General features: G+C 39.2%; 1 protein-coding gene across 1 annotated transcript; it reads left to right on the forward strand.

The window, feature by feature from the left end:
- Positions 1-734: 734 nt before the first annotated feature.
- On the forward strand, positions 735-20,915 carry LOC127764310 (uncharacterized). The gene is made up of 25 exons (XM_052289172.1): positions 735-960; positions 1,060-1,192; positions 1,288-1,359; positions 2,218-2,319; positions 2,414-2,582; positions 2,707-2,805; positions 3,241-3,390; positions 5,080-5,119; positions 5,582-5,639; positions 7,394-7,482; positions 8,237-8,335; positions 8,426-8,541; positions 8,625-8,743; positions 12,008-12,078; positions 12,655-12,757; positions 13,129-13,268; positions 13,475-13,633; positions 13,715-13,818; positions 15,307-15,482; positions 17,568-17,757; positions 18,629-18,728; positions 19,096-19,264; positions 19,846-19,928; positions 20,012-20,088; positions 20,326-20,915. Exons 1-25 carry the CDS (start codon positions 895-897, stop codon positions 20,495-20,497), a joined length of 2,856 nt encoding a protein of 951 aa, XP_052145132.1. The 5' UTR covers positions 735-894; the 3' UTR covers positions 20,498-20,915.
- Positions 20,916-25,281: the final 4,366 nt, after the last annotated feature.

Genomic DNA, 25,281 nt, shown 5'->3' on the forward strand with positions numbered 1-25,281 from the left:
GCGCCGCCGCTGGACCATGTGTCACCGTCAGACCCGCCGTCCCTGACGTTGCACCTTGTCATCGGCGCTCTGCCATACTCGTCGTGGGGTAGCTGTGATTGGGGGATTGTGGGGGTTTGAAGCTAGGGTTGCTGGAATTCGGGGCTAAGGTTGAAAGATGATTGGCATGTGTATTTTTGTCCATACAGAAATACAGAGCACAAAATATGATTCAAAAACACGTGTTAAGTGTAAAGGATGGTATGTATCCAATTTTGAAAGAATTATAGTGGCATACTTATAAATAGATGAATATTAATGGTATTTTTCAAATCTAGCAAATTTATGATGGCATGGATCTAATTAACCCTAATAAATTGGAGTTGCATTCTAGCTAAAATAAAAAATGCTTAAGTTAAATGGCGAAAGCTTTTTATACAATGGATCAAACAATATGAAATTTCACTTTTAATTAGAGGGAGCTCATAGAGAAAGTATCGTCGTAAACAAGCGTCTTTGGTCTATACGAAGTTTTTTTCGTGCTCTAAATTGGGATAGACCGAGTAATAATAAGGAATTTGGGCCAACAAAATAGCAAGTTGGCAACTCGAAAAGAATAAACACCATTGTTTCTGATTTTGCCGTAGCCAAAAATTGCTGGTATGATCGCCACCACACATATCGGACCGTCCACTTTCCATCGGAAGGCCCAGACTTGCCCACGCATGATCCCAAGGAACCTACCCTAGTCCAAGCGGCGACGATGAACTTCACCACGGGACAATCAGTCGCTACTCGCTGGAGCGAACCAAGAGCGCCGACCTGCAAATCTCCAAAACCCCGGTGTACGGTCGCCTCAAACCCCGATCTCCCCCTCCGGCCGCCGTCCGCCGCCGCGGCACTCCGGCCGGCGGGATGAGCCCCTCCGGGCGGCTCCCCGCCCCCTTCGTCTTCCCCCTCGTCCTGCTGCTGCTCGCTCTGGTAAGCTGATCCCCCTCCGAACCTCGATCTCCGGTTAGATCTGGTCATTTCGGCTTCTCGACGGTTTTCGCCCTTCGATTGACTCCCCCTTCGCTGCAGGTGCCGTCACCGGAGGCGTCCGAGTCCACGCCGGGGACGCGGACGCGCAAGATCGGCGGCGCCGCCTCGGTGTTCTCGCTCTTCAACCTCAAGCCCCAGAACAAGTTCTGGTCGGAGTCCGTCATCCGCACGGGTTCGGTTCCGCGCTTCGCAGTGGTTTCGTTGTTTGCATGTTGCATCCCTTTTTTTGGTTGGTGGTATGCTGACGGGTTATGTAATTTTTGGTAGAATTCGATGACTTGGAGGGCTCAACATCGCGGGACTCCAGCAAGAAGGCGCTGCTCAACTTCACTAGAGCTGGTAGATTTTTGCGTTGCTCGTAAATTTTATTAGGCTTTTGACCATATTGCAAACAAACCAGATTAGCTTACAATTCTCCCCTAAAGTTGTGGTGTTGCGTGGCCCTTTACTAGCTGCTGCAGTGATAATTTTTCTTTTGGACGTGTTCAAGTTGCAGGACAATGTAAAACTGCTGATTGAGGCTGATATGATTTTGTTTATAGGCTTCTCATTATTGATTCCTGAAGAGTCTGGCATAATTAAATTATGTTAGACTACTATATCATTGCTTTGTTGTACTTTCTGACCTGACCTTGTATGTCATATGATACTTGAGATTACTGTAACTCTTTTGTTTTAGCCATGAGGGTGCTGATGCTATATTTCAAGAACCTCGAGTTCTTTAGTAAGTATAAATGGAATTATTGATGGAAGGTTAAGAGTGGAGAGAGAAGTGGTTGTTCCTAAATAGTCATAATGCAACAGAACTAAGAACTACCTTAGAAAATGATTTTTTTATTGTGATATATCCGATAATCATTGAGCAGGAATGTATAACCAATGCAACTTCAATATCTGCAAACAAATCATACCGATATCGTTCAGAAATGGCTATGTTAGAGAGGCAATATGCCCGTTATTGAAGCATTACTTTGTGGTAAGGACTGTATTTTTGCATGATTAGTTTAGTCAAGAAACGACTACTTATTTATGTACTCCCTCCGTCCCAAAATAACTGAACCTAGGAGTACATTTGAGACAATTAGTTGCATGCGAAATGTGCATAGTGTTGAAAATTTTATGGTGTACTCATGAATTACATAAGACGACTGTTCACTACTAAATCTGTCATTTTTTTTTGCCATCTGTTGTTCTTAGGTAATATTGCCAACTATATGAGCCTTGCAGAGGTTGATTCTATATATCTTTCAGTACCTGTAAACTTCATCTTTATAGGATTTGATGGAAAAGGAGGTCACGGTAAGCCGACAAACTATCCTTATGCAATACTTATGTCATTCTCTATTTCTTATTTGTTCATACGAAGTACTAACAGTATCTTTACTTTATTTAGAGTTTAAACTGGGACCTGAAGAACTGGAACGCTGGTTTACAAAAATAGATCACATATTTGAGCAAACAAGAATACCCCCAGTTGGCGAAGTTCTTACTCCGTTCTACAAGACCAGTGTTAAGAAACTAAAGCAATATGACCTTCCTTTAATCAGCCACATAAATCACAAGTACGTTCCTTTACTTCTCTGACAATTGTTCTTACTTGGCCCAATGTTTTCATCTATTTTGTATAAATATGCCACACATAATTAAATTTTGCCTTTAATTTACCTCACTTTCTGTGTGGTGCAGTTTTTCCGTACATGCAGTACACATGGGTGAAGATGTCATGTCTGTTTTTCAACATGCTATAAAAGTTCTATCCCGTAGAGAAGATATCACAGATTCAAGGTCAGATGCTCTTGAGACACACATATTGCTTCAAACTTAACAATTATTCTCATCCAGCAGTTTGATAAAATTTGGCAAGTGCTTCATCACATAAAAAAACTAAGTGCAAGTGTAGCACAAAACAGATATGGTCTTTGCATTCTTTTCCTATTACTTGGCAATGATGTTTACAAAAAAATAGATGGTTCTGTTTTTAGTTTTCACAGATTTCTGCTTGTTTATTACTATCTGTTGGAATCCATACAAGAGGAACTTGTTACCATGCTTGTAATTGTTTGTAAATTTGTTTGCTTTATTGTAAACCAGCTAATTAACTATGAACAGCTACTAGGAGGACCCTTTGTGGTGGCACTTGTTACTTCTATAATGTTAACTTATGTTTCTCATCAATGTCTGCTGTTGGTAACAGATTCATTTTTTGATTATGTTGTACAGAGAAGGGGCAGAAGCACTTTGGCAGGTGGACAGTGACCAAATGGAACATTTATTTTCAACACTTGTTGATCACCTTCAAATACAAGAGGCATACAACATCTTCATACTTAATCCCAAAACCATTGGCAAGAGTACCCAGTATGGTTATCGGTGAGTTTGTCGGCACTGTTAATACAATGCATATAATTAATGCAACAGGAGTTAGAAAAATGCACATTTATTATATTTAGCATGGCAGGATCATGGACTCGTAATATAACAAAAACACTACAGGTCATTTATGGTAGCTTTTGATAGTACCAACATGGCTATGTTTCATTGCAGTGCTACCCTGCATCTGAATTTCTTCAAGATATTAATCTAGAGCCTATTTTGCACTGCTTTTTCTAAAAAAAGCCCATCTCGTTTTGAATTTAGAATTTGATTTGAGAACAATTTATGTGTTTTTTTTTTGCTTTTAAAAAAAGCAGTGCCAAGCGGGGCAATAAATTGAATGGCACCAATGTAGCTAGTCTTAAATTTATCCATTATCAATGTTAAATCCTTTGCTCAATATAGATATTGACTAAGGCTCCACTAGGTGCTGAGGTGGATTATGATAATCCTATAACCCAAATGAAGATACTGTTGCATTCCACAGAAATATTGTGAGAAACAACAGCTAAATAACATATTTTGTCTAATCTAATCTGATTTCTCAAAAATACCACAACGATTTTCTGATCAGCTCAAGAAACAAACACATCATAGTGCAGTGCACCAATTCCAAACGGTGTCATTTACATTCATGGTCTGTTCTCTGTTGATTGTTTTATCACATGGAGATATAATATGTTCTCAAATTAGACATGCGTTTTGATGGGAACACCTCTGAGGCACGTCACACAAACAAATAAAAGGAGACTCGTTTTTCTTGGCTGAACTGCCTAGAAATTTAGTTTAATATTAGAACAAAAATGGTGTCAGTTCTTATAAATATATTTTGTCGTGTTGTTGTATCATGCAAACGTTACCTCTTTCTATTCGATCCTATTTTCTGAGTGTGAGCTTGGAGCAATTTCCATAAGTTTAAATAGCCCGCAAATGGAGTTCTACAACTAGTCTTATGAATAATTTTACAGTTTTATTTCTTCTGAGAGGAAATAATTCAAATAATTGTACTGTAACACTGTTACTTGATAAGTGATGTTATGGAATGCATCAGGTCAAATATCCTTGGCCTCTATTACATGTGAAATTGTCAACAATGGCTGCATGAATATCAGAAGGACCTCCGTGGTGTTATATTTGTATATTCCATATATATTTTACAATATCTACATTACTATAAAACGAGAACAGTCAAATTTGACCTTTGATATTGTTAAAATTACCGAACATTGCTTATTGGAGGATGAAGTTCCTAAGCACCTATGGTAGCTTTCAGCTGAAAATGGGTGCATGTGCATCAAAATAAAGTTATGTGGTAACATGCTAGGCACATGCAGAATTATCCTGTATAGATAGTAACTCAAACATTGCTTAAAATGGTGGCATATTGTTACTCTTAGGTGATTTTAATAACCATCTGTGTTTACGTAGTAAGCAATCACTTTGTTGTTCATCAGCTAACTGAATTAATTATTTTTCTTCCATTTTTTTTGATTTGTTCAATACAGAGTCTGTTGGTAAGATGAGAAAAATCTTTGCTGTAGAAATAACCACTAGTTTGTACACTGGGTTCTGGATTGTTTCATGCATTTTCTCCTGTGATGTTTGATTATTTAAGTGTAATTTCAAAGAAATCACCTAACTGTTTTGTGTTAATTTTTTCATCTTATTTTGTCTATGTTTTCATAGGAAAGGCTTCTCTGAGTCTGAGATCAACTTACTCAGGGAGGTAAGATGTGGCATGCTTTATCCATTCTGCTATATATTTAAGAATACCACTGCTTATATCTTCTTGGTAGCATAGATGATAGATCTATTTATTGTTGTTGCAATTTCTGGTAATATATCTTTGGTTGGAAGCTGGTGGACCTGCTGATAACAAGAGGGCGCCCTCATATTTTTCTTTATACTTATGCATTTTAAGGAGTTATTTTCAGTTATAACTGTAATTCACTTTATATTTACTGTCTTCCTTTCTGCTCTTTCCATTTCGAAGTTGACATGAATACATGATGCTTGACTCCAGTTTATCAGGCCTTAAATATATGCTGTGCAGATTATGTTCTTCTGAATGGATATGCTGTGCAGATTTATGTTTACCTTTCTGTATATTTCCTTAGTAACATTGGATTTGTTTGTTGAGAAACACTGTACTTTTGTGGACAATGACATGTTAGTTTTTTTTTTTCAGAATAAGACCCTGCAAGCTCGGATTCTTCAATCTAAAAGTGACAAGAGACTCTATCTGGGTAATTATAATCTTTCCTATGTATATTATTTTGTTTTCTAATTTCTATTGCAGTGAAGATGAAAATACACATGGAGATAGTCTACTTAGTTCATCCAGATATTGCCGTCTGAAGTTTGTTTATGTGTTTGTTAAACTGAAAAGTTATTACTTAAGAATCAAGAGGTGCCCCTCCATAATATTGTATACATTATGAATATTTTGGAAATTTTGACACTGGGTAAAGTAGGCCCACATAATTAACAGAACTAATGATGTTTACTTAAAGGTTGTTATGGTATTGGTTAAGACGTTCCTTTGCAATTTCCCTAGTTTATTGCTTATTTCGGAAAGTTTAAACTCGTTACTAATATATGTCACTACTATATTTATCTCCCGCTTAGTTCCAGGACTTGGCCTAAATTTCCAGAATTGCAATTAGAAGTGAGCAATTCACCTGTTTGGATGTAATACCAGGGACTGCATGATGAAGATAAATTTTCTGTTGAAATAAAATAACCATGTGATATAACTATGGTGATATTTACAAGAGGAATTTTTAGATTTACATAGTTTAATATTATGGCAATTGGCTGCAGTTTCAATAGCAGGGGGCAGTGGATGATGTATTTTTGTGGGTGTATGCCAGAGCCGCTAAAGCAATTAGATCAACCGAGTAACTGACATTGGTTATTAGTGATACATTCCTGCCCCCTTTAATTATTATATGCTTTATGCAAAGGAAGTGAGAGCACCCATGGGAGCGGATAGGTTTTGGTGAAACATGGGATCTCTTGAAGCTTTCTAAGTTTCCATTATCAATTCTCAGTGAAGCACACCTGAACAGCCACTGGGATTGGCATAGAGTTGGATACGGGAAGAGGTGTTGCTTGTGATCCAAACATCTGAATTGTGTTAGATCTATATGTTGCCGTATGTGTCCACTTCGAGCAGGGTGTTTTCTGCATATTTTCATGTAGTGTGTATATGCTTTGTGTATTCACCCATTAGGATTCAAGATCTAATTCCTCAACGTGTTGTCATGAGCACATGGTGGGGGTTAGTATTTCCATCACTTTCTCCAGCCATCAGTGGCCTCTACCATTGGAGACCTCACCGACTGGCCAGTCTCTGCACCTTACATCAGATTGCAGCGAGGCGCAGAGCCGTGGCCTGGATAACAACCGGAATTGGTGAAGAGGTGGCAGCTGATGAGGGGAAACACTAACCCCAATCCATGGTCATGATATTGTGTTGATGAATTGAACCTTGTATTCCAACGGGTCATGGGCCAAAGTATAATACAACAGGGTTGCAAGCACATATGCACAAAACATGCTGTACTAGAATATAAATGCACAGCTATACATATAGATATAGATATAGATATAGCAAAAGGGGAAAAAGATTGCAGCCATCTGTCATTTGTCCAATCATTTACAGTGCGCATTAGTGCATGTTTAGTGAATATATGTCGTTATTCCACATTACAAAACATTCTTTGGAAGCCCTAGGATGAACTATTTAGGGGGCTTAATCGATGTGCAGTCTGATTTTTGTGAACTGTGCTTCCAGTTGAGAAATAATATGCTGTTATTCAAATGTGTGTCGCGTGAACACAAGGTAGATCCTTTTGCAGTCACAACCTCCAACAAGGACACTGTTTCAATTCAGTTTTTTCTCTCACTGTAGCTGTATGCACAGTTTTGATATATTTAACTGCAAGCTCCTTTAGTTATTTTCCTTTCGGTACTTATCTCCATCTCTATGAATCAGATATTGAAAAGGGAGTCAACAGAAGACCCTTGTATGAGAGTCATCCTTTATCATCATTTTCGTGGACAACATCTGACAATATGGATATGGTATTTTTAATGTTACATTTCTGTATTCTTTACAAAATCATTTGGGCCTGCATCAACGTGTTATTTTTTGGTTATTGTGTTGGCCAATCCAAACATTTCATCTGTGTTCAACCTTGGCCGTAACTGACTTAGTGGATGAAGCTTGAGGCTGCATAACAGTCAACCACAAAGCTAATCAAATATTGACTTGCTTGCTACTTACTCCCTCCGTCCCAAAATAAATCAACTTCTAGCTACGAACCTGGATATAGGTTATGTCCAGATTTGTAGCCAGAAGTTGATTTATTGTGAGGCGGAGGGAGTAGCTAATTAGTTCATTAGACGGTTACATTGTTTTTCCGTACATGCATGTATTCAGAGTTCTTAGACTTTTGATCTAGTGAATTCAAGAAAGTGATATATACTGCAACTGGTTTATACAACTTGCCATGTATTATAAATTGCACTTGAATTTTAGAGTTCAATTTTTTGGTTTGAAGGTCTAAAAACAAATACTTTGTTGCCAGTATAGTATGGAATAGCACCAATTTTGACATTGAACTGCTTGGAATTAGGAACTGCAGTACTGCACACATCTTTCTTGACTTCAAATACTGACTTTTGTTGACACTTGGAATTAATGAATCAAAAAGGATACTGTATTCCCATTGGAATTGGTTAGAATGCATGATACGAAGTTATGAAGGCAAACATTCGTAAAAAAAATTCTAATGTATAAACCAAACAGAATGCATATATTCAAATTCTTTAACAGGGGGATTGGTCAAAGAAGTGCAAGGAAGCCTTAAGCAATTTTGAGCTGTTGAAGGAAGGAAAGAGCAAAGATGATATTATTTATGACAAAGCTGTCCAGGTGTCACATTTTCCTTGGTACACTAAATACACTAAATGAAATATCTCTATATTTGCGTGTCTAACATCATAGTATCACACGCTCTTGTAGGTATTACATGGCAAAAAGGATGAGTTGCATGATATATTTGAGAGTGCACTCAAGTCCAGTGATTTGAAGGGTCTGCATGCTGAATGCCTTACAGATATGTGGATTGGCAGAGACAGGTTTGCTGTTGTTTCATTTCATTAATAGTTAAAATCTTAGAGTTAGGCTAGTTCCTGTTCTTCTAACCAAACTTTATTTTCAGGTTTGCTTTCATTGATCTGAGTGCAGGGCCATTTGCCTGGGGCCCTGCTGTTGGTGGGGACGGTGTTCGTACTGAACTTAGTCTACCCAATGTTGCAAAGACTGTTGGGGCTGTTGCAGGTCACTTCATTTTTCTTATCAGGCCTTCTCTACCTATTCAAATTCAGTTACTGCCTAATGTTATACAATTTGGATGGTGATGAACTAGGGTGTATAGTTTGCTGTGTCAGTATATCTTTTGTTTAAAAAGTCTCATTAGTTTTCCTTAGTGGCTTGAACGAAACTAATTCATCTCTAGAATCATAAGAAGTTTTTTAGTAGCCCAGGTCAAAAGTGAAGTTTTTGTAAATCCTTTTTTGACTAAAATGGTTGTTTCTTGTGATGGTTTATGTCTTCTCCCTCATTATTCATGATGGGACGCTACCTTAGACAACTCAGTGTATGCATATTGGTTTTGGAATTAGTTTTTTGTAGTAGCACCAGGCACTTCAATCTTTCACCTGTATAATTTTATTTATTGGCGTAATTTGCATTTTTTTTACTTCTTCAAATTTAATACTCATTCCATATGCACTTGGAATGTAAATTCCTAGAACAAAAAAGAGAGGACAATTTAGCATTGATACAAAGCTAGCATTTTTAATGGGTCCTGTGTTGTGTCAATAGATTATTCATGGTAACCAAACATGGGTAGTCATGTTATTATATTGACTCATTATACTCAAGCCCGTTTACATTAATCTAAATTCTATGCTGATCGCACACAAAAAGAAATTGTATACTCATTATGTCATTCAATTATATTATATTAAGGCATTCTTGCTCTACTTGTTTCAAACGTCATAATTTGTTGATTCAACAAACTTGCAGTTATTTTTCTTAAAATGTTATACTCAGTTGCTTCATAGTTCTTAATTGTTAACGTTGCCATGAATTAATGGGATATGGCAATCACATTAAATGAGCCCATGCCAATCTTCTTATGTTTATTGTAAACGAAAACCTCATAAGTTGTATTCATTACATCATGTTTCAAATTCTGATAGTCTTATAGAAGTATTGTCATCCTGATTATTAATATAAGTGAAGGACAATACCTCAAAGAAGACAACCTATCAATTGTGTGGCAGAATCATAGTTGTTAAACCTGGACTGGTGATCTAACTGTTGAGTCCATCAGTTCACCTGGTCAGACCACTGGTTCACCGGTTCGGCCACTGGTTCAAAAGGAGATAATAAATATATTTTCCTCAGAGATTTGCTCAAAAGGGTTAAGTTTAATCTATTTTACCTTCCATACCAACCAACTGCCTTGCCTGGCTGTTTTGGTCCTCGTGTATGCAACGAGAGGTCCCTAGTTTGATCCCCTCCGCGCACCTGTGGGCAAATTGTTTAGAAAATTTGTTCTACCTGGTCAAAGGGCAAAACCGCCTGGTTTAACCCCTTTTTCCAGGTCACATGCTGGTCTTTCAATCAGACCAGACTGGACTAGGCTCTGGTTCCCCTTTTTTACTGTCGAACCCCGGTCCAGTCTGGTTTAATAACTAGGGGAAGAATACATATTCAGACTCTGTAATTATTCAGCTAGGACCAGGCCATCTGGTCATGTTGTTTGCCCTGTTGTTGCTCTGATTATAATCACAAGGATCCGGTCCTTAATTGACCGGAGCAAGTCTTGTATCTTTATCATTACAAAGCTTTTTTATTACAATTTGAAATACTTATACAAAGATGGTAGTAAATGATAAAAATCACTGTAACTTATCCATCGCAGATCTTGTTTTATTCATAAAAACATCAGTAACCTACAGATGGATTCCACTCACAAATTGGATTTGTATAAGTCAAAAGTTACAGGATCAAAAAAGAAAAGAAATATTGAATACACCCTGTTAGGTTCCTCAGCCATGGCTGTAAATACGACTGTTGATTTATGGTTTGAACAATGCACATTTACAGCATGGGATGGTGGGAGGGCAGAGGGTTTCTCGAGCATCGGTAATGAGGCCAAACTGCTGTTTAAGCTAAACAATGCCCTGGACTGGTTATAGGCTCAGTTTGGCATTCAGTGAATTATCATATTCTTGTTTGGTGCAACTACTTTAGAAGTTTTGTTGTTTGGCAAGCTTGCTTTTCTTTTGATTTAAGTTGCAAAAGATAATAGTAGTATTACTTTCCGAAAATGTGGAACAAATGAAGTGAACATGATTGTTGAATAACATATGTTCTAGCCTTATCTAGATCGCCAGAACAAACTATAATGATTCTAATTTTTTATTTTCCATTGTATCTGGAGGAATAATCGCAACGGAGCACAGCACAACAACCACAAACTGGGCCTTCTGTATTTCTATGTGTACTAACATATCAACGAATACTTGATTCATGTTTTTACTACAATATTTTGGGACTTGCTATTTTCCTTACTGGTTCCCAGGCTTCCAGCAAACCAGTAGGGCTAGAAACCAAATGACCTAATTATCTGGACCAGTATCTGGATGCTGGGCTGGCAAATCATTGTTTTTTCCTTTCAATAATTTTCTACATGCATACCTGATACATATATAACACCGAAACAGTGCTGGTTAAATGTTAATATGTCAAAGTAAACGGTGACAAGTAGTATTCATGAATGTATAGAGTAGCATCTGATACTTTAGGGTCCAAACATAACGTTGTGTGGGCTGTGTTGACCCCTTTTGGAGAAGCATGGACAAAAGCTCTGGGGATGCTTCATGTGCATGAGCATATCCTACATGAGGATTAGACACAAGTGAATTTGGGTGGTACTAGACTGTCTGTGTGGGGACATGTGGATGTGGGCCTATGTGGAGCATGTAGTGTGGATTTTCGCCATCACTTATCTTGGTATGCAGCTTTGACTTTTGGGGTGGAACAGGGTGAGTGTGACTCCATAGTCAAATTGCTGGGCGGCCAGTGGTGGCTTATATGACACCAAGTTAGTTCCATAATCCATTTATAGTCTGGAATATGGAACAGTTCATAATGCTGGACAGTCCAAATGTTGCAACTGCATGTTAGCCCTTTTGGCAGAGGTGGCTGTCCAAGCATGTTGCTAGCTTTTTATGGGCTATGTGTGTAGGCTCATTTCTGGAATATGGAATAATTCATAATGGTTGACAGTCCAAATATTGCAACTGCACGTTAGCCCTTTTGGCGAAAGTGGTTGTCCAAGCATGTTGCTAGTAGCTTTTTATGGGATATGTGTGTAGGCTCATTGCTGGTGGGGCTAGGCTATATCAGGGCTGGCAAGTGTTGCAATTTGACAATTTATTTCTGTAACACTTAACATATATACAATGTGTTTGCTCTGTACTGAGATTCTCTTTGCGGCACTAATTTATGATAGTCATTCTTATGCAGAAGTTATAGAAGAAGAGGCTGAAGCTAAATTACAAGATACAATCAGAGAGAGATTCTCATCTTTTGGCGAGGTATGCTGGATTTCTCTTAGAATGCACTGGATATTATTATTTTATTCATTTATAAATTATTTTTTACTACTCAATCTCATAGGCTAAATGATGGTACTTATTCTTGTAATCTCCATGTTAGGCACCATAGATTTTCAAGGTGCACATGTTGCTTATGCAAATTCCTTTTCTTTCTCTTGCCCCTAGCTCTTATTTTCGAGGGTTGTTGTAAAGTTCAATTGAGATCAGTAGAGTGAGAGCTTTGAGATCAGAACTGTAGAGAAGAGAGGGTGTAGAAATATTTTGGCAGCTTGGAAATATTTTGCTCTGCATTGTACTCAATACATTTTTTTGCTAGACCTGTTGACGATTCAATATACAAGTGGTCCATAAGTCATTATAACTAGCACGTCACTGGCAACGATATTCCACAACATAGTGGCATCCCAAGACCCCACTGATGTTAATCACTACAGACAACAAGTTTCCTCTTGCAATCTTGTTTGCTGTGTAACTTTCCCTTTTGTTTCTGTACATTGTTATGACATCTTGTACTAGCTCTTGACTTGTTTATCTGATGCCATTTTTGGGGTTCAGAATTACCATGCAGTAGATATCCTTTTGGCAGAGATTGATGTATACGAACTTTTTGCCTTCAAGCATTGTGTTGGAAGAAGGGTACAGCTTGCCCTTTGCAAAGGTACTTTTGATGGCCATAAATTTGGGTGTTCCTTTTAATTATTCACATTACTACATAGTGGTAGACTTTACTTGTAGTTGATATTTCTAAGTTATATGCACTTGAGCTACTGTTTGTACCATACATGAAAGACATTCCTTATGTTTCTCTCCAATCATTACAGCATTCTTCGCTCTTTTTTTATTGTTTTGTCCTTTGCCCATGTTTTCTCACAAGTTGTGGATGCCAATAAGCTAATAAGTGTTCTTTTCTTTGCTGAGATCTTCAGTTTATGGTAGCTGCTGGACAGCCTTGTACTGTTCACGAATTTGCTTTGCTTTATCAGAAAGACCTTCCCTTTAACTAGAACCTTATTTTTTCTTCAAATGTAGAACTTGATGAGAGAATGCATGATCTGAAAAGTGAACTGGAGGGTTACAATACTGGAGATTCGGATGATATTAATAAGAAGAAAGCTCTTGATGCATTGAATAGGATGGAAAAGTGGAACTTATTTAAAGATGTTCCAGAGGTTAGCTTTGTCCAGCAGCTTCTACTACACAACATAAAAGGAACATTGTAAAATCAGTTTCTATAGCAAAACATTTTCCCTAATAAGCAGGATAACTAAAAACACATATTCACTGTGCATGCAATTGCTGAAGTCTAATATTTATTTGTTAAGTTAATAGAATTTTAATCATACTTCTAATGACGAAGTCCAATCACTTGTGCCAGGAACATCATAGTTACACTGTGGCTCGCGATTCATTCCTCGCACACCTTGGTTCCGTGTTATGGGGCTCTATGAGTCATGTAATTGCTCCTTCTGTTTCTCATAGGGCTCACCATTACTATGATAAGTTGTTGTTTCAACTGTACTTTGTGACACAAGAGGTAAGTTCAAGGGGCAACTTTTCTGTTGCTTATATTCGAATGCAATACAGTTATCTCTACATGTTTTTTAACGTAATGCAGAAAGTCAGGAACATGAAGCAGTTTCCTGTTAATGTAAAATCAGTAACAGAGGGCCTTAGTTCTGTGTTACTACAATTCCAGAAGCCAATGTTCAGTCAACGCATGTATGTAACCTTCATCCTGTAAATTTTGGTTTGTAGTCCTGCTTAACTTACCAGGGGTTTAATATTCATATTGGAAGTTATATGTGAAAGTCATCTGCACCTGGCTAGTTTTTTATTGTAGCAGTCTGACTTCCTAATTCCTATCGTATGTCTGCATGTCCAATATAATACTGGATCAAACTTGTTTAGAGCACAATATTGATCATAAAAGTATTAGAAAGATTGGACCACGCCAATGATTTGTATCCATTTAGTGTTTGATTTTTTGATACTTATGCTGTGCACTGAGCCACTGACCCTGTGGGTAAATGACCTAAAGTCTGTATGGTGGTGGTCAATATGGCTATGATTCACGAAGGCAGAAGGAACAGATAATCACAGTGCAGGGGATGGGTGCATCTGAAATCAGGAGAGATTAGAACTGAGGGAGTTCAGATATCACTTGAAAGCTGTACCCTTTATAGGCCCTAATAAACAATATCTAATACATGGAAATCAACTGGCAAGTCTTATGTCTAAGTGGCTCAAGTCCAAAGCAAGGAGCTAACACGAAACTCGAAACTCACTGTTGCTGAGGTGTTGCCTTCGACACCCTGGCCACATGAGCGACCACAGACAACTCAGTTCTCTACCCAAACAAGCCAATGGGCGGTGGATTGGGATTGTAATTCTTTGGTTTCGTTTGGAAGATGAAAACAGTTACTTAGTATGCTTTCTATTAGTGACTGGTCTAATCATGTAAAGTGCTCTATCTTCCATGATTATAATTCTTGTAGAATTTTAGGAGTGACCTAAGCAAAATTACTTGCATATTCAATAAACATGTGTGCGTGAGTAGTTTGTATTCAATAAGCCCTAGTCTATCTTGAATAATTTCATAAAGGCTTATAGATGTAAGCTAAGGACAATTCTATCTATTGAATGAATGATACTTTATTTCTGTTCGACATATACAAGTTACTCATATACACACTACAAGTTATTTTGTATAAGTTGTCTGATGGATTTGTTCTATCAGTCTTTTACCAACATTACTAGTAATTCTTACATTGCAAAGTTGCAAGTTGTTATGGATACCCTTACAGGTTGCTAACTAATTTATTAATCATATGTACTTAGTTCAGTTAGTTACAAATCAACCATCTGCAGTGGCGGAGCCAGGATTTAGACTTGGGATGGGCCTATGAGTCTTGGACGGGGCCTAATACACTATTACTTAAGTTAATTACCTAATTAGTTAGGTGATTATGTGTGAAAAGAAATCGTTGTAGGGGGCCAGGCCACTGGCCGTCCCCCCTGTCTCTGACATGGATCTTCTGTGCATAGAATTTAGTTGCGCCATTTAATTTAGTAGAACCTTGTAAGCTTATTATAGAGTGCAATACCTAGAAGGGAGTTAAATGTACTTACAAGATATATTATATCCTCTATAAACTAAATATGTAATTATTTTTTCCAGTCTAATTTGTTATGGTTGTTGATATATAGGTTGTCATTATCAGAGGATCCTGCCTTGATGATGGCATTTTCAATGGCACGTCGTGCAGCTGCAGTGCCACTTCTGTTGGTTAATGGTACCTATAAGTCAACTGTCCATACATATCTTGATTCTGCCATTCTCCAACATCAGCTACAGAGGTTAAGCGAGCACAACTCGCTCAAAGGTATGCACATTTTAGTCGCCTGGGAGAGGCTCAATTAGCGAGTCATCTTAGTTGCCTGGGAGATTTGGAAACATAGAAATGATTGTGTTTTCCATGGAGCTACCCCTAGTGTGTCTGTGGTAAATCCAAGCTGTAGTTAACGAGGGTGCACTTTGGTGCTGGGCAGGAGATTCAAAGCTCCAAGAGCTGTTTGCTAAAGCAATAGCTCCTGTACCTTAAGCATGTGTTTGGTTTGGGGACCAAGTGGGATGGGTTAGACCTATCCTAGTTTTTTTGGGATGGGATGGTTCCAGTTGTTTGTTTTGTTTATGGTATGGGATGGTTCTAGTATTTTGTTTGGTAGAAGGGATTGAGGTGGGATGGGATGGACAACTTTGCATTGACCGTTAGTGCCGTCTGGCTCCCAGCGGCTGGGGTGCAGTGAGCGGCGAGTGTGGGGGCGGAGGAGCTCATCGCCGCGAGTGGCACACAGGCAAAAGAGTGGTGGCTAGAGGCAAGGGAGTCGACGGCGTTCGTGGAGCTGGCGGCCTGTCACAGCGGAGGAGAGGCCGCGGTGTCTTGGAGAAGCGCTGGTGCTCACGGAGTTGGCGACTGGCGCAGACGAGCGCCAGCGGATGAAGAGGCGAGCTGATGTCGTGTGCTTCGTCCAGGTTGGACGAGCTTGTCCGGCCGATTTTGCTTGATGGCTTGGTCCTGGATCTGAGAGGAATATTCCTCTCCAGGGAGTCCCTAAACCAACCCAACTCACTCATCCCTAAACCAAACACTCCTAAAAATGGCACCATCCCATCCTTGCAACCAAACACATCCTAGGAAGTCGAAGTTCGTGTTTGGTGTTGTGTGTGCGTGCGTACATGTGTGTGTGTGTGTGTGTTTTTTGTGTTTTGTAAGACCTTGGTGGGTGGGTGCTGGGGTTGGCTAATTCCTTCACCTCTCGCCTCTTTTTTTTTCCTGCTTAATTAAACGATACGCAAATCTCATTCGTATTCGTAAAAAAAGGTGTACACATTTTCTTTGCTTTTCATGATATAGGAACAGAAGACATCAAGTTCTGCATAGTAGAAGATGCTAAATCATATGACATTACAATTTATGGACCAATGAACATAAAATGCTAAATATTTTGTATTGAACATAATTTTAATGCTATAAAAATTCCAATAAGAATCATGATTTTTGTACACTCAACATTATACAGACTGGCAAAAATCTGATATCAGATTTATCCTATTTGTCAGGATCTATACAACACAAATTGTGCATCTATTCCATGATGAATAGTTTTGATTGTTTTTTTTTTATTGAGAATGGAAATTTGATGGTTTGTACCTTTATATGTACTATGATCATGATTTGTTTTTGAACATTCGAATCACTTAAAACGTGGTGAATTTGACTGAAGACACAGGTACCCTAGGACAAAAAAACTGCATTCTTTATGAGCAACTAGTGACATGCCCGTGCCTTCAACGGGATGTTAAGGAACAAGGACGAATGCCTGTGCTTAGCAACGGGATGATGGTTTTACGGGGTTAAGTTTTTCCTATCCAGTTCTTTTAGTTGGTTGTAAAAACACAGGATTTTGGTGGGGTGGTTTTTTGAGGTAGGGTGGTTTTCTTACGTGGAGGAAGAGGTGGTTTTTGGGTGGAGTGTTTTTTTGAGGCAGGGTGGTCTTTTTACATGGGGGGAGCCAGAGAGGACAACTCTTTTTTTACAGTAGAGAGATTATGAACAAAAAATATGTGCAAGGAGGCCAAGATTTTACAGTAGTGGGTTGAATGATATTGATCGAGGCTAAAATGGCAGTGGGGAAGTTCATGGGTCATGGCTGAGCTGTTTAATCTATTATTGCTAAATATTACCTATATTGTGTATTTGTTATTTGTTGATATCAGTAGGCCTGCAAACACAAACCTTTGACAGCTACTTTCTAGTGCAAAAGTGTTAACAATATAATCAGTTGAGATTTGATGGCATGTTACTAATGCCATTTCTGTGTGACAGTATAACATTACATTTACTTAGGTACGTTAGTGGTTAATATCGTGAGCAAGTTTGTAAGCTAGATTTCTCTTCTATATGCAGGAGGACACTCAAATCACAGGTCAACATTGGAGATTCCAATATTCTGGTTCATACATAGTGAACCCCTATTATTGGATAAACATTATCAAGCCAAATCTCTTTCAAACATGGTTGTAGTAGTTCAATCAGAAGTTGATTCTTGGGAAAGCCACTTGCAGTGCAATGGGAGGTCAATCTTATGGGATTTGAGGTAGGATTGCCATATCATACACATGATTTATTTGGTTTCCAGTTGGTTACCTTCGCAATCTATTATACAGTCTTGTCTTTCATGTACCAAATTGTAACCATTCTTGATTTTAGAAAAAAAGAAACACTGGGCTCGATCACAGGCCAACTTTAAATTGAAATTTAATGTTTTGAAAATTTATGTTCATCCGTTTGAAAATGGACCAGAATCTGACATGTTCAACTGAAGCGGTGACCATATTTAGGGTTCATTCAGTTTATGCACACATGTGGACCCCTCATAGTTAGTTGCGATAACCTGACTTTGGCCCAGTCCTTTTAAAATTTACTGGATTGTTGAAACAGATTATTGGCTCTACTCTTCGAAAAATACATTTTCTCAGAAAACTTTCTTCTACTATATTGCTTAGACCACTTATTTTAAGTTCCTTTTTAAGTTTATTTATCAAAATATTTTATTTATCTCTATAATCAAGTAGATAATCTGCAGCAACAATCTGCTCAATAATCTGATTCAAACTGAGCCTTGAGCATTGTCGAGCAGTGAGAATAAGGCTACATAATTTAATGAACACAAGTTAAGAAAAAAATGGTGGCTAGACCAGTTTAACTTGGGCATTCCAAACCTGAAGAAGAGAACGCTTAGACCACTTGTTTGGTACTTTGTTTCATTAGCATCGGTCAACCTTTTGACATCAACACCACACCAGTTTAATCACAAGATTGTACAGAGCCAACTTGCTGCAAAATGTGGCCATGCCAATATTTGGGCTTTGGCAGGTCTTAATATCCATCCTCAAAAACTACCTTTTTTCCTCCTGATTTTGAGTTTGATTGAACTGCATTAATGCTATTAATAAACTGACTTGCAGGAGACCAGTAAAAGCTGCCATTGCTGCAACTGCCGAGTATGTATCTGGTTTACTTCCTTCACATCTGGCTTATAGCCCAGCTCATGAAACTGCAACAGAGGTTTGTCATACGACTATACCTATTAGTCTTCCTATTTGTTAACTGATGGGCAGGATATGTTTCTTTTCTGGAACCAGATAAAATTATCAATATTTTTACATTTTTTCATTTGCCCTTCGCAACAGAAAGCATGCAGTCAAATTTCTATATTTTTTTTACCAGTATATATGAAAGACTTTAACACTTATCATGTGGTATACTTAGATATGCTGTACTGTAGATTTTCTTCAACATGTTCATATAAAACTTAGTGATCAAAGTTATATTTTGGAGATTCTGCCGATGTACAGAAAACTGCAGTCTTAAACAGATTGAGTGATAGTTTAGTCTGCTACTCATTACATTTTCTGTTTTCTAATAATTCTAGGACTGGACTTGGTCTGTGGGCTGTAATCCCTTATCTATTACTTCAAAAGGCTGGCAACTTTCGGAGTTTCAACGTGATGTTATTGCTCGTAACTACATCATTACTGCAGTGGAGGAATCTATACAAATCATCAATTCAGCAATTCAACAATTGATTACAGAAAGGACAAGTATCCTAATAATTATGCTTTTTTTAATCTAATACGCTCGAGAGCTGCATATCATTTCATTAAAGAAGAGAACCGTATGAGTCTGGAAACCTTACAAAAAAATAGCAACAAACAATTGCGCCACAGACTATTTTGCTGGACAAAACTAAGAACAAAATTTTGCTGTTTCATTATTCAAATTCCGGACAATTTAATGTTTGTTGGGAATCATGTTGTTTTTTTTTGAAAAAGATAACAGAGATGGATCAACTTTATGTATGTGTCATGTTTCCATGTGAACTAGCTGAATCTTTGAAGAGCATGACTTTTACACTAGTTGATTTTTACATTCCAAAATTTTTACTATGTAAAGACATCAGCTAGTTTCTCTGCAGTGAGATAATTAAAATGACCCCTATGTCGATAGTCCTCCGACTGGTATTTATAGTGTAGGTTGTGGGTTGAACCTCAACCAAGAACAGGTTAATGTCTTCTGTAAAAAGTTGGGTTTTACCATTAAGTAGATGAAAGCCACAAGCCTATTAGTTCATTTGTATTGCTTGCTCTCAAAACTTTTCTTGAAGGGCCTTAACAATATTTAGGTGAACGAGGCTTTAAACTTTTCAAGGCTCAGGAGAGAGTGCTGGTTGAAAAGTATAATTCTGTTGTTAGCTTGTGGAGAAGGGTAAGTCGCTTCTTGATGTGCCTTTTTTTTTTCCTTTGTTTTACATAAAAATATTATGGCACTTATGTTTGGTTTGTATTTAGGTTTCTGCTATGTCCAAAGGATTACGATATGGTGATGCTGTAAAGCTTACTTCAATGCTCGAGGAGGCTTCTCATGGGTCAGTGGTTCTTATGCTGCGTACAGGAACCTTTTTTTTTTTCTTGCAATCCATTTTATTTCTTGACCTTGAGATTTTTTTTAAAGCGCCGAATAAAAATATGAAGGGATTATAGCTTAATGTTCTACTTCTGTTTATTTATTATTCATTTGATGAATGGGCCAATATCCTCAACTACAATACCAGCCTCATTAGTTGTCTGGTATTCTGGATTCTCATGTTGCTTTCTCTTTCCAGATTTGCTAATGCTGTTAACTCAACCATTTCAAGTCTACACCCTGTGCAATGTACTCGTGAAAGAAAAGTCGACGTGCAGCTAGACTTGACAACGATTCCTGCTTTCTTGGCTGTTTTTCTGCTGCTCTGGTTTCTTCTACGACCAAGGCGGCCAAAGCCCAAGATCAACTAAACCAGCTAATTTTCAGTGTGGCTGTTGTATGCTAATACCGAGGACGTGAATATTGTGAATATGCACACATGTCATGGGGGACAGCTGCTGCTGGAGCGCAGTAAGTCCTAGATTCAAAGGGGAAATGACAAGGCCGTAAACGACTTGTGCCAAACAGTGTCACTGTTTAGAGAAAATAGAACTGAAATTTTGTTTCCGAAACTGGTGCAAGGTTTGAAGTTGCCACATCTTGAGCAGACTTGTGTAGTGCATTGTTGGACTTGTTCTGGATGGACGTTGATATGAATCTAGTTGAGTAAGCACTGTAGAGGTGTAGACTGAGCCGCTTACTGTGTAGAGAACTCAATACTGTTTTTGTTTTCCAGAGAACAGCGGGAGAACATCCCTACCAATCTTGTCAATTGACTCAATTCTATTTTGGTTTGGTTCTTGAGACGGAACATTTCGGATGTGGGTCCAATCGCTGACACATTAACCTGGACTCGCATATCAGCGTCAGCCACTAAACCAGCAGTACTGCATACCTGTCGAGCATTAACAAACAATCCATAGGTTAATAGAATAATATGAATCTATTAGAGCAAGGTCAATAGTAGGTCAATAGTATAGCTGTATAGCCAGTTAATGGCTCCAAAAAATTTCATGTCACCTAGAGCCATAGCTAGACACATGATACAATAAAAAGCTGCAGTGATTTCTGAATATTACTTTTCATTTTATTTATTGCATTGCATGTTCTTCATTTGCATATAGCAAGGCCAACTGCTCATCTATTTGCTAGCTAGGGCTGTTTGGATCAGGGACTAAAATTTTAGTCCTTGTCACATCGGATATTTGACACTAATTAGAAGTATTAAATATAGACTAATGACAAAACCAATTTCACAAACCTGGACTAATTCGCGAGATGAATATATTAAGTCTAATTAATCCATAATTAGTTTATGTGATACTACAGTAAACATGTGCTAATTATGTATTAATTAGGCTTAAAAAATTTGTCTCGTGGTTAGCTCTCATTTATACAATTAGTTTTATTATTAGTTTACGTTTAATACTTCTAATTAGTGTCCAAACATCCGATGTGACAGGGATTTAGTCCCTGTATCCAAACACCACCTAGTCGCTAGCTGAATTTCTCTCTCTCTCTCTCTTCAACTTTTGCTTTCAACTTAGTTTTTTAAGCCATGGAGGACAGCTATCGCCGGCTTGAAGCATCTATTGCACCTGCTCTTGTTATATAGAATTCCCTCCAGTTATTAATATATACATTTTTACACTAAAATTAGTGTTAAAAGGTAATATATTAATGACCAAATGGAGTACCTTATTGAATTTCATTTGTAATCATGTTTAAAAAATATAAGAAATCATAACAGATATAGTTTAAGGCTTTTAAAAGTCCACATATAGCTTAATATACAAAAGGGATAAATCTACTTGACCCCTAACTACTGTGTTTAGAAACAACCCTCAACTCTAAAATTGGGTATTGAACATGTCTCAACTCTTAAAATTGATTAATTTGCCCCCTTGTTGTTGGAGCCCACCCTATCAGCGCATGTTATCTTCCCCCTTGTTGATTAATTGAGCAGTACTGCCACTCTACACTCTTTTCTCTTCTCCTCCCTCTCTTTGAGCCCTAATACCACTAGGCATCGGGCTAGATGTGGTGGCAATGGTTGTCATCATTGCGCCATCAGATGTCAGCTCGATGAGGCGCCACGACCCTTGGCGCTAAGACGTTGGACCTCAACGCCAAGATTCGTGGCTGAAGTTAAGGTCCATTTCTCTTTAGTGTTTTTATGGTCTATTTGTGAAACAAGTTTTATAAAAGGGCTAAAGTGTTAAATTTCACAAGTGAAGTAATGAGCACAACTTCGGCCTTGTTTAAAGCTAAGACAAATCAAGATTAAGTGCGGGTACGCAAAATAAGACAAGTCGTTAGTGCATGATTAATTGAGTTTTAATTATTTTAAACTTGAAAAATGGATTTATTTTATTTTTTAAAGCAATTTATGTAAAGAAAGTTTTCGCACAAAACACCTTTCATCAATAAACCAAAGATAGAATCTGCATATAAATAAAAAAAACAATTTGGTTCTTGGGGGCAAGTTCAGGTGACCCACAGGTCTCTTTTCCATCCCATCCCGAAGCCCTAGAAATTGTCGAGCCCTAAGGGACATAAGAGCAAGTTTAATAGTATAGTCAACTACTGGCTCCAAATCATACAATAGCTACCTATAAATATATACTACACAATTAATACCTGGTCCCACCTAGCATACACACATGCATCTTGGAGTCCGTGCTCCAGCTTCTCTCTCCTCTTTTATCATCTCAAAATGTGTTTATAGTTGGCTTATAGCCTGCTATTGTACCTGTTCTAAGAGCTTACATAGTGTGGGGATGTGGGGAGTGGTATCGCCTCACCATGTTGGATCCACGTCTCCACATTAGTCAGGGTTGTGCACCTGCAGAGCCACGCGTGTCTTCTGTGGGGGCACGAGCACCTTATCAGGCAGAGGCTGCTAGCACATGGAGGCACGAAACAAGCCATGTTGAGTGAGGCCGCGCCTCACGGCACGGTGCTTCATCCCTCCCCCACCACCCCACCCCTAGCACAGAGCACCCAACAAATAGCTGATGTAGTTGGAAAAGGAGGGGAAAACGAGCACAACGTGGGGGTAGAAGCGAACTTACCGCAACAGTGCGTGAAGCTGATCAACACAAACCCGTTAATGACGACCAAATTCGCGTCAACAGAACCGTCCCCGACCCACCACTCTGCCGCCGGGGTTGCCGCTATCAGGTCCTCGCACCAAGCAGATCCGTCATGTCGCCATCACCATAAGCGGATCCACCACTGGGCATTGGCATCAAATAGGAAGGGCTTCACCCATTTCTTAAGGGGTGATAGCCTCAAAGCTCGTTGACTGTGCTGCCTTGATATGTGCCACCTTGTAGGTTAGGTGCATGATATGAAATAAAATAGGGTAATTAGACATGTACTGTGTATTCTAGGAATAAAAAAAAAGTAAATTACATATTAATTGAGTAATATAAGAATTGTGACTTGAACACTCCTCTAAACCCGAGGAAGATAGTGGCGTTGTGGCAATGCCCAAAGTTTTCATGTCCCGTGATGACCAAACAATTGTCCAATTGATTGGCACGCTCTGACCCTGATCAATTGATCGATGCCATAACCTATGTTGTGAATATATTCTCTCTGGGCAAATGCAGTTCGGTGAACAACGAATACTGTAGCCCACCCATGGGCGCGGGTCTCCTAAGAAAGTGGGCTGTCTCGCTGCTGTAGCAGGCAGGCAAACCTGGCCGTGGAGAGCTACATGATCCCCATGACCCTTTTACAGCTTGCAGGTTGGTGAGGTTACAACTTGCGGAGCTGCTTGTCGGATGGTGCATTGATCGAATGCCTGCCATTCTTATTGTGGCCTCAATTAGAATTTGGCATGTGTGACTCATGAGAGCTATGTGCACATGTTTAGTACCGCCTTGCTGGTTTAGCAAGGGTGGAACCAACTTAAAAGGCCTCACATCCCTCCAACCAAACCACTCCTGGGTTAACCCTTTTACACGAAACGAGAACATAAGTGTAAGTGGGATGGTATGTGTAAATGGGCCCGCTAGTTGGATGGCCTAGCTACGCGGTTTTGGAGGGAGGGTTGTTACAGGGCACCTCCCCTGCGTGATCCCGAACCCCATGGCCACCTCCGTGATGCTTGGCACCAGGTTAGGTGATCAAATCAAAACGGAGCCATGCATTGATAAATAGCCCAGTGTCATAGCATTGCCATCTCGGCGACCAAATGTGGATAAATCAGCGAAACGAACGGGTGGCGCCACGCGCGGCTGAGTCTCTTGAGGAGGTTAGAACGTTCGTCCCTTCATATTTGTCGGAGGGCGGACTCCTCGAGCGGGGGACCGTGGGACCCCCTTTCCGGTTCGGACCGGGGACACGGGTGAAGGATCGAGATCCAATGAGGGAATGAGAGGGGGTCAGGCCCCTCGGGAGCGATGGGAGATGCAGAGGGTTTAGACAGGTTCGGGCCGCTATGGGAGCGTAACACCCTACTTCTGTGTATGGTTGATTTCGTTGGGAGAATACAAGTGCTTTATGCTTATTTTGGGATTTGTCCTCTCTCCACTGGGGCATGGATATCTCAAGGGGTTACTACAAAGGTCCAAGCCCTAGCTTCAACGGCAAGGAAAACATTCTTTACAGGCAATTAATACCTATCCTGTCTTCCGACGTGCGGAGCCACGCGCGCCTTACCATAGCATGGACCCTTCCCATCACGCCGAGTGACACGGGCGCACACCCGTGTCATTCCTTCTTAATTAACGGCGACTTCCGCCCGTCAGTTCCCACCGGTCGGCGGTGATCTCTTCGAAGGGATCAGTATAAGGGGATTTGGTCTGGGTTCAAATGAGAGGCAAAAAGCCCCTCATTAATGGCGATTAGACGGAGCGTGGCGCAAACCACGCTCCCTAACAGCAGCAGGCGCACGCGCAGGGCGCCTTACCCGCCGTCACATCAATCATTCCGGCTTCAATTGGTAGTGCACCTGCACGTCACATTTAATGCGACGTGCCGCGCTTACTATTGACGGTCGTTATCGATCAGTTTTGACCGTCAATATTACCAAAATAGAGGAGAACTAGTGATGTTTGCAATGTATAAATATGTTAGAATAATAATATTCCACTAGTAGTAGGTATACTAATCTTTTGCAGAGAATGACACTAAAGTGGAGGAG

This window comes from Oryza glaberrima, chromosome 2, assembly GCF_000147395.1.
Source record: "Oryza glaberrima chromosome 2, OglaRS2, whole genome shotgun sequence".
In the NCBI taxonomy this organism is placed as follows: Eukaryota; Viridiplantae; Streptophyta; class Magnoliopsida; order Poales; family Poaceae; genus Oryza; species Oryza glaberrima.

What these genes read in the sequence shown, in the direction of transcription:
- LOC127764310 (XM_052289172.1), top strand. Translation starts at nt 895, where the DNA reads ATGAGCCCCTCCGGGCGGCTCCCCGCCCCCTTCGTCTTCCCCCTCGTC. An exon ending in AGTACCCAGTATGGTTATCG is followed by an intron (nt 3,391 to 5,079) that starts GTGAGTTTGTCG and finishes ATGTTTTCATAG; the next exon opens with GAAAGGCTTCTCTGAGTCTG. An exon ending in CCAATGTTCAGTCAACGCAT is followed by an intron (nt 13,819 to 15,306) that starts GTATGTAACCTT and finishes GTTGATATATAG; the next exon opens with GTTGTCATTATCAGAGGATC.